The 10,184-nt window shown below is 40.8% G+C and overlaps 1 protein-coding gene across 1 annotated transcript; it reads right to left on the bottom strand.

The window, feature by feature from the left end:
• Nucleotides 1-412: 412 nt before the first annotated feature.
• Nucleotides 413-5,359, bottom strand: ap1m2 (adaptor related protein complex 1 subunit mu 2). Its single transcript, XM_067259569.1, has 12 exons — nt 5,183-5,359; nt 4,094-4,250; nt 3,761-3,828; nt 3,534-3,664; nt 2,844-2,991; nt 2,393-2,519; nt 2,135-2,277; nt 1,968-2,039; nt 1,583-1,741; nt 1,305-1,430; nt 1,080-1,155; nt 413-940 (listed from the first exon to the last, which is right to left on the bottom strand). Exons 1-12 carry the CDS (start codon nt 5,222-5,224, stop codon nt 915-917), a joined length of 1,275 nt encoding a protein of 424 aa, XP_067115670.1. The 5' UTR covers nt 5,225-5,359; the 3' UTR covers nt 413-914.
• Between the last annotated feature and the right edge of the window lie 4,825 nt (nt 5,360-10,184).

Here is a 10,184-nt window from a genome sequence, read left to right as displayed (position 1 = left end):
GATCAACACTACAGTTTGCCCAACCAAAATTTACAAACATTCGGAAAGAAAATATTTCCACCAATCAGAACTTGTCTGTTGGGTGCTGGCACTCCATATATGGCAAAAGGGGTGGCGCTACGTCTTCGTTGCTACACCATCACTGTGGCAACAGTACTATTGACGAATCAGAATGGGGAGCACAGAAGGCGGGCGATTTGTAAACGTTGATGTGTTCCAAACTCCATTCATATTTCTGACTTTTGACAGTATATCTCCAAAGACACTTACTAAAAAAGGCGGGTCATTGAGAACTTTGTTGCGTAACCTTGAACTAAAGCCGCCAATTAAATGTTTTGCAGTGTTTTCTGGCGCAACTGTTTCAAACTCTTCTGAATGGGAGATAATGAAGCAAAACATGACCATCAGAATGTTTTTGAATCATACAATTATTTTAATACGAACAGCTTCGATAATCTACACACACGAAGAAGGATTTAAAATCTATAATGTTATTTTACTATTACATTACAAATTATCACACGATTAAAGCAATCAATAGACATGATGGCAAACCAAGTAGGTAGACTTGAAATAAATTCAGACATTTTTTTAACCCTTGTGTTATCTTCGGGTCATTCTGACCCATCAGTCATTGTGACCCACTGTCGTATTGCGACAACTTTACCGCATACAAAAACAAAGTGAAGCATTTTATTTGAACCGTTGGGCTGTCTCAGACCCCCCACATTGCGAAGGTTAAAAGAAAATGATATTTATTTGTTTTTGTATTGGGTAAAATTGGGTAAACACAACGATGGTTCGTTGTGAACCTTTGGGTCATGTGACCCGAAGGCAGCACGAGGGTTAAAGAGTGCATCTCAATTGATCGTTTAGCAGTTATCTCTGGTGGCAAGGAGGGGTTCATTCTCATTCTAGGTGTTAGTCCGTAGCTGGTAATCTAAAACAAAACAAAAACACAAGGGTAAAACTAGAATAAAATGTTTCTGAAAGTTACAATTGGCAAAAAACTGTTTGTATGTAATTAACATGGGAAAAATTGGTTGTACAACATGTAGGTGTAGAGTAAGTTGGCCTACCTCCACTTTGAGTGATGTACCTGACCCAGGGCAATGCCTGGTAGCCACTTTTCTCTATGATCTTCATGTACCGCACCTGAAATCAGAAATAGAGAGCAGAGCAGAGCCAGAGAGGGTCAAGGTACAAAAATGAACATAATATGGATGACTGTCCCTGGTCAACACGCTTTATCAATTTTCTTAACCAAATTAGGCAAATGATGTAGCCAAGGCTAGCAAACACACCTGTATCCCTGACACTGTGAAGTAGGGGATCTCAAAGTTGACTGTGATGGGAGGCCTGCCCTCCATCTCATTGTTCTCCACACTGGGGAGGCCAAAGTGAGCCCTCATCAAGAACTCCTTTCCTCCCTGGAACAAGAGTAACTCCATCCAACTTTGCCCAGCACTTCTCACACTAAGACTGTAATATCATGACCTCACAATAGAGAACACCAAACATGGCCCAGCTCTGATGTACTAACATATCTAGTATATGTATCCAAATGTATATTTGGACTCACAGGGAAGGACTTGATGGTCCAGATCACCAGGTTCTTCTCAGGGACGTATTTGGCGCTGCCCGTGCTGGTCTTGAACTTGGGGGAGTCGGCATCACTGGGCACAGGTACCCGCACCTCCACATTGTTAGCCACGGACTGCTTCTTAAACTGACCCTTCGCCTGGAGAACACAACACAGAGCCGATGTCCACTCAAGAATAATCACAGGAAACATTCAAGCATCCATCGTGAATTTACATAACATTTAAATTCAATTTATAGTGTGCACATTTGACAATAAAGTTATACATTTTGTCCCTATAGGTCTTGTATGCATTATTCTCACAGTTGAAGTGTTTGTATGTGTTGAAAACCATTGCACTGTTTCAGTATCAGTCATACTCTACCTTGACCATGATTTCCACTCTGCTGTGGGAGAACTTCTCTATGACAGACTCGATCCATATCAGTGGCTTCACCTGTGAGATTTGGGCGAGAGTTTGATCAACTGCACTCGTGAATCCAAATGCGTTTGGTGGCGCGTGTCCGGAAGGCGTTCGGGCAAAAGGCTCACGTGCGTGTTGAGGCGGTAGGACATGAGCTCGGACTCTCCGTCCGGCGGGATGAAGGAGATGGTGCGGTCGCTCTCGAAGCGCGAGAGACGGACGCACTGGTGGAACTTGACGTCCTCCATGACCACCGTCTTCCCCTTGTCACCTGAGCGCACGCGCGCAATACACACACACACAAACAGGGCTGTGTATGCCCGGCTACATACTGTGTGCATATGTGTGTGTGCGAGAGCGTGCGAGAGGGTGTGCGCTGTACTTACGGCCAGTGAGGGCAAAAAGCACCCGGTCGTTGAGCCCCAGTCTTAGCTCAGGCATGCCAGACAGCATGGTCTTCAGCTTGATACTGCCCACGATGTCACTGCTCATCACACTGCCGTTGGCATTCACCTAGAGGACAAACAGGGGCCACGTCCTTCATCACATGCATCACGATGACAAACTGTCAAAGTGTCCAGTTTTCAAGTTGATTTGCCATTTGCGACAAGGTGCATTGGAATTTTTGGACCTGCTTGGTTCAGCCTCATTTTCTAGTTGTCTAACCTGTGATGGTTGTACATCTTCTTGATTACCAAAACTATAAATCCTTTATAAAGTATTTCTTGTAAACAGCATGCATGACAGAGGCATCCATCCATGGTGGGAATTTGGTCAAAATCACTGTCAACTGTCAGTTTTTCTCTACTTCTATCGCAGTGTCGTAACATTACTCACCAGTACGTTAATAGACTCGATGACGTCAATAAAGATCTCATTCTTTTTGTACTTGATGCCCTCTGACCTCCAGGAGACAGCGTTGGTGACAGTGGTGGGGACCTTGGTCTTGGTCACCTCCAGTTTGTTGCCCTCCTGTGTGATGTACCTGCAAATGACATTATTTAAAACTACTATGTTCTACATCCTAATGGGTAACGAGGGATTTGGTTAAGAGACACTGCAACTTTATCTTTCCTTTCCAAAAAGTTGGGGAGGATCATTTTGATGGGTTCATTTTAAGAGGTCACTGCAAGTTGAACCCTTCTGTTCCTCACTCAAAACTTTCATAATCTAATTATTTGTTAAAGGAAAGAAAAAGGTGGTGCTGTGGTCCCTCATTTTTTCCAGAGCTGTATATCTGGACACAATGTCAGCCTACTGGACACTGGCCATTCTCTGATATTATATCTGGACACAATGTCAGCCTACTGGACACTGGCCATTCTCTGATATTATATCTGGACACAATGTCAGCCTACTGGACACTGGCCATTCACTGATATTATATGTAGACAAAATGTCAGCCTACTGGACACTGGCCATTCACTGATATTATATCTAGACACAATGTCAGCCTACTGGACACTGGCCATTCATACTACAGCTCCGGATTAATGAACAGTGTGCGTGTGATGTGTTGAGTCTCACTCCTGCAGGATCTTGCTGTCAGTGGTCTGGGGAAAGCCAAAGTCCATCAGTTCATCCAGCAGCTCATACACCACCACAAAGTTGTCTTGAATACTCTCCTCCTCCAGTTCTTTAAAGTACTCTGTGAAGACCTGGATGAACACACACACACACAGACTCATATAATAATAATAACATATGACTTAACATGGACGTATGTTACGACATGCAGGAGTGCCTCAACTCACCTCAACTAATTTATAAAGAAAGGAATAGACCAGGGAAGCATTCGAGTTCTTGTTTGTAGTTGCTACCACTTCACATAAATGATGTCAAGGACAATCATGTACAATACCCACACAAGCATATGCATCATTTATAGCTTTTCTGTTGAGTCTTTGCCGTGTCCTTTTCCTTTAAGCAACAAAGCACCTTAATTACAGGACAAATGTGCTACTGAAAATTGAGCAATTTCATGGCTGGCGCCATGTTGACAAGTGCAGCAACGAGAAGAACTTGAAGAACAAGAACAAATTTGATAAAGTTGTACTTTATTTGGAACTACTGTGTGAAAAGGATACAGTACAGGTTGCTGTGTTTGATCCACATGAAGTGGACTATTCCATGGGCCATGATTGGACAGATAAGACCATCCTCTTCTTGTTGCATTAGCAGAGGCAGGAAGTGATCGATTTCTGACATGTCCACATCGCCTTTGTAGTTCCGACATATCAACACCTGAGGGGGATGATATGTCATATGAAAAAAGAACAATAATATATATATTTAATTTGATTAATATAGGTCAAGGAGTGAGAAGTAAGGGTTACAGTAATGAACACATAGTATTCAAGAATGATAACTAATAATTACTTTACTTTGACTTGGTATAAGTGAATGTGAACTCAAAATATCACATTCCATGAAGTCCTTTAGAGCCTACTCCATTCTATCCATCAACCAAGACAAGAAAGAACACATACGGAAATTACTATGCAAAACCAGATAGCAAATTAAGATACTAGCCCATGCAAATTTAACAACTTATTGACGTTGGCTGTACAGAAGGGACTGAAGTCGCGGACTTATACTTGAACTATATTAAAATGTTTATGGAATGCTTGTACCTGTGTGCATGCATTAAAGCGACAGGTGTCACTTGAAACTGCGTTCTCTGCCTCTCCTCTTTCGTTGTGCAAGGTCAAATTACCTCGCAAGCTTGAACAAATCAGCTTGACTTACCTATACCTAGTTAAGCAGTAAGACACATTTTCGCAAATTGAAACGGCCCACACTGTGTTGCTGTCAAAATGACTGTCAGTGCAGGCAACATGCAACATATAAAAGTCACACAGTTTCACCTTAAATGACATTTTTTTTAGATTTTTACATCCTGTTCGAACAGCACAGGTATGTCAGAAGCAGAACATTTCCGTTTAGGCTACATAACTTACGGAAGTTACTCTCCTTAACGATTAATGCAACTTTAACAAGCTACTTATACAATGTGTATGATTCTTGGACAGGTATTCACGTTTCACAATAACGGTTGGAAACTTGTCCAAAAGCCCAACCGAAACATTGGGGAAACAATTTCGCCCTTTTCATGCGTAGGCTGTCCATGTAAAAACGTTATAAATCAGCAAAGTCAGTGTGAGAATTGATCTTACCTTTCCTTTTAAGTCCAATACAAATATAGCAGAAGCCGACATTATTTATTTACCAAAATACTGAGCATATATTCTTAAAGTATCCAAACACTAAAATAAGTGAAACCAACGCATTTATTCGCCATTAAAGTTTTCCAAATGTAGGGTATTTCTTTAATGGTGCATTGGCTCCACCGTTCCTTTTCCTGAATGTGTCGACGTCACTGGTTCCAGGTAAAACATTTACTATGGCTGAACGCACCTGTTGGAGAAAGGCTGCACTTCTCATAGAATCCGCTAGAGGGCATCACATGTTCATAATTCAGTAGCCTATGGATATTTACATTTACATTTACATTTATTCATTTAGCAGACGCTTTTATCCAAAGCGACTTCCAAGAGAGAGCTTTACAAAGTGCATAGGTCACTGATCATAACAACAAGATAGCCAAAAAACATCGCGAGTAGCCAAAACATGAAACACACATTGTGAACAACCAAAGTAAGTGCCGAAGGGAAGAACCATAAGAGCATGTAGTTAAACAAGTTACAATTAAACAACATGAACAGCTATAAGATGGATATTAATGATTCACAGCAATAAAACGTGGGTTATATTCAGAATTCAGAAGATTCAAGTTTTACAATGTTGGTTGAAACCTAGTCAGATATAATATAGAATGATGAGCAAAATATAACATTTGATTTATTTTAATAAATTAAAAAATGAATATGTTACTGCCCGTTTTAAAATGATCACTATAGTAAAAAATATACCAGCGTGATAACGTGATAGCGTGTTTTGATTATTTTATGCTGAATTTCATTGGCCATATATTACTCTGATATATTCCAAGAACTTTGACCTTTGGACTTTAAAAGTCCTTTACTTGTCATGAGGGTTTCTTTTTTCGGCCCCATTGGAGCCACCTGACCTTAAAACTGTATCCTAAAACTGCATATATGTTACGTGATGTTGAAGCTTAGTTCTAAACCCATAACCCTTTCTCTATAAACAGGTTCCCACCACACCCCATCTCCTTTCCTCATTCAAGCCTCCTCCTCTAGTACTTGCCCTAGATCCCAGTTTGTCCCCTCTCCACCCATCCATTCAACTCTTATCAACTCTTCATGGGAGACGTGACAAACTATAACATGACTTCAGTTCGGAAGGCAGGAGTGTATGCGAGGGGCAGACTCAAGTCAATACAGATGTCCCTCTTCCATTGCCTGACAGTTCAGTTTGCATTGGTGGGTCAGATGGCTGAGCGGTTAGGGAATCGGGCTATGAAACAGAAGGTTGCCGGTTCGATTCCCGGCCGTAAAAAATGACGCTGTGTCCTTGGGCAAGGCACTTCACCCTACTTGCCCCGGGGGAATGTCCCTGTACTTACTGTAAGTCGCTCTGGATAAGAGCATCTGCTAAATGACTACATGTAAATGTAATGCATGAGCATCTTGGCCTGCTGTTGACATTCACATTTAGGCTGTAAAATGGGTGGGAACGCCTTACCGAAACACATATGCTACAATCACAATGGTTTTTATCTGTTAGGCGTGTTGTAAGTAACTGTATGGGGCAATATAAGAAAGCTCCAGATAGGAAATGCTTTGTTTCCCTTTTCGCTAACTCATTGTTTGCAGTACTGTACCTATTCACATAGTTTTGCAAGTTGGTACACGCCATATTAATAAACTGTGCCCTATTGAATACGTTTTAGACAAATAAATTAGGGTGAAAAAGAAAAAAGTTGTACCCCAACAGGAGGCACCAGAGGAAACATGTCAACATCAACATTGCCCCCTTTAACTCAATATTCTGGCTCCAATTCCTTCTCTCGCTACATGTCTTTCTCTCTTTCTCAAAAATACAGAATTGAGCTTTTTGTAGCTTAGACTGGGAAGGAAACAAAACTCTTTTTCTCCTTCAATTTTCAGCTTTCTAACCTCAGGCCAGGAACGTGTTTAAGACTGATTCACTTATATTGTCCATTTGATATATACAGACTGATTCTAAAGGTCCCATTGAGGTTATAATGATGATCACAGAAGGCCTATTTGTGCCCAAGTTGCTTCGGAATGGCCTGGAGTCTTCCTCTCTCTCTTTCATCTGTTCAAGGAAATCTGGATTAAATGTCAGTGGTCAAACCTGTAAACAGACTTTGTACCATCACACTCACTTAAATTCAAATTCAAACCTCAGTTTTAGCTAATAAGGTCAACAGCTCCAAGCTTAGTGGAACCACAGAGATGCTGCTCACTAGCCTGTCAGATGTCAAAGGTTATGGTGACTTCTAGAAAGAGACACTAATGTAGTTATGTTTCTTTTTTTTTGTCCCTAATGTGTCAGTCTAAGACATCCTCCCATCCTTTCAGCATGTGAAACCATGCCGGTTTGGCACGTTTGGCTTCAGGAATTGAGCTGAGAAGGTATATTGTTGTTGCTTATCTCCATCCAGTACAACCAGTTCTCTGTGTGGTAACCTGGCTGGGTAACTGACGTCTCATCCACTTCCCATTATCATGTCACCGGACACTCCCAATTGGCTACGACTCAGTGTGGTGTGAGTTGTAACTCCGCCCCTTCGGGACAACGCCATCCAATGGGGTCCGGCAAAAGGCTCATATGTAAATAGTGAGGTGAGGCAGAGACAACATTAGAGATGTTGTGCCTGTTGTTATTAATCACCAGGGGTTTCAGGGGTGTATCTTTAGCTCTGAAGAAGGGCGCGCAGGGCGTTGTGGTACTACTAATTTAAATGGTTATGAACACAAGCGTTTGTCGACAGCATTGCTGGTGCAGGTGGATACGCCTGTGGGATAGCCATTGATGTGCACAAAGCTTTTAATTGTGCACTTCAATTAAGTATTTTAATAACAAGTGGAATTTCACCCACAAAACATTTGCATTTTCTATTATCAACCATTGACCATTGATCATTTTATTCATGTGTTGTGTATCTGTTATTTTAATTAGCATTTTTAACTACCCACAAAAAGAGGTGCAAGTCTCATTTATTACCCTGAATAAAAAAAGGATAAAAAAAAAAAACATCCAATAACCGAGACAAAAAGCAGGACAGTATATCATATATAGATGTAAAAGCCCTGTACTTAAATTAGAAATGAAACAGACTGATTCTTCGTAGATACTGTGTAATTCCCTTAAAGAGAAATACCTTCAGAGTTTACTAGAGGTGTGATTTCGGTGATACTGCTGGCCCACTATCAGACGTGACAGGAATCTTTACACACCGTTCTTTTCATGAGGAATGTATTTCTGGTCAGACTGCATTCCACTCTGCTGTCACATATTGACAACAAAGCCTTGTCCTTGACAGGTGGGGTCAGGGAGGGTTTGCACAGTCCTATGATTGCGCTCTTAGTGAAGTATGTATTAGATGGCTGATAGATAACATTCCCTAGTTTTTAGGAATATATATTATAGGTAAAGTTAGTAGAGATGGATACATGTTAATATAGTATTGTATTAATATAATTTAGTCTTGCACCTGGGGGACTTTTAATGGTTTATGGTTGAAAAGCTATTGGCGGAAAGAGAAGTCTGTTGATTTTACGGTACGTTCGATAGATAAATGATGAAGATTAAAGAATTGTTCTCAGAGAAAGCTGTGTTGTGGTGTATGTTCTGAAGACGGTACTGAAAAGGATTTTGAATGCAGGTTTGCTTGACAGCAGGGTAATTTTTGTTGATGTATTCTTTTCCGTTTCGGGCTCAGGAATGTGAAGCAGATTTGCAGTGTAACCCTTCAGGCCCTGACAACAGTCCGCAGTGCTCAGGATCTGCTGTCACGTCCTCTTCCTAGAAGGGTGTTAGTATTGAGTAAAAGTGTTTCTAATGAGAGGAAGGAAGAGGCGTGTCACTGAAATAGTGACTCATTTTGAGTGACATTTGCTTTATTTCTTTATGTACCTTTAGCCACCCACATAAATCCCAGTGAGACCTAAATAAGATATAAAGGGTATCACACAATAATTGTTCTACGTTAAGGGTAAAGTTCTGTAGACCTTAATGGAGAGTGTAATACTATAGCAGGGCTTTATACAATACATGAACCCCTTCAACACAGGATAAAAGCTATCGATGGCACTCCCTCGTCTCCTGACTCTCACTGTATCCAATGCTGATGTATTATGCAGAGCAGAGCACTGATGCGGTGTATTGTGAATGAGCGGAACCAGTAATTAGTCGTGAATTATGGATGATGATTGGTGGGGTCTGGTTGGGTCGGGGTGGTTTTGTGGCGGTGTGTCAGACCACCAAGCAATCTTACCGCCTACGCTGAGAAGACGCTTGCAAAAAACCTTTTTGCAATGGAGGGCATGAAGAATTCTGTTAAACATTTTTTATAATGCTGTGAATAAGTATTAGGCACAGTTTGTTTACAACTTATTCAGATCCAAAGACCAATATCATTTTACACACACAAATGAACAAATCATTTATATGTATTCAGATATGGTTTTGGTGTAAAATCTAAATTTATAACAAACAGTGTGGAAGGGATTTTTTTTTGCAACAATTGTGCATCTCTTAGTTACCGCTACACCACTCCATGAATCTAAGAGATGTTTCAATGTGTTCATGGTTCATTTGCAGCCCTCTCACTACTCTGTAATCCTTCTAAGCTAATTATGAGCCAAGTCTGTTTGAATGGTTAATATATTACGTGTTTAACAGGTTTTTTCTGTTCCAGAATTGTCTAGAGGCAGTATCTCTTAGTCAGCAATTAACATTCCCAAAACAATGTGAATTTGAAGTACCATTAAAATATTGACCTCATTCTCATCTCAATCTCTTTTGGGTTTTGGTGTCAATCAATAAAGTTTATAGTTAGAAGAAACACATCTTGTGAATAAACCAAACGTGATCAATCTAGTTTCAAAGTAGGCAGAGACAGAGACAGAGAGCAGTCAGATGAAGATAGAATCAGAGGACCCACAGATTCCAAATCACACCATCAGAGACTTGTGACTGTGGAGTGCTGCCAGGAACAATGCA

This window comes from Osmerus mordax, chromosome 21 (assembly GCF_038355195.1).
Source record: "Osmerus mordax isolate fOsmMor3 chromosome 21, fOsmMor3.pri, whole genome shotgun sequence".
Classification (NCBI taxonomy): Eukaryota; Metazoa; Chordata; class Actinopteri; order Osmeriformes; family Osmeridae; genus Osmerus; species Osmerus mordax.
This window is presented reverse-complemented; position numbering and strand designations above follow the sequence as displayed.

Coding starts and splice junctions, on each gene's coding strand:
- ap1m2 (XM_067259569.1), bottom strand. CDS start 5,224: ATGTCGGCTTCTGCTATATTTGTATTGGACTTAAAAGGAAAG. Junction 2,520..2,843: donor TCGAGTCTATTAACGTACTG/GTGAGTAATGTT, acceptor TTTGTCCTCTAG/GTGAATGCCAACGGCAGTGT. Junction 1,431..1,582: donor GGACCATCAAGTCCTTCCCT/GTGAGTCCAAAT, acceptor CTCTTGTTCCAG/GGAGGAAAGGAGTTCTTGAT.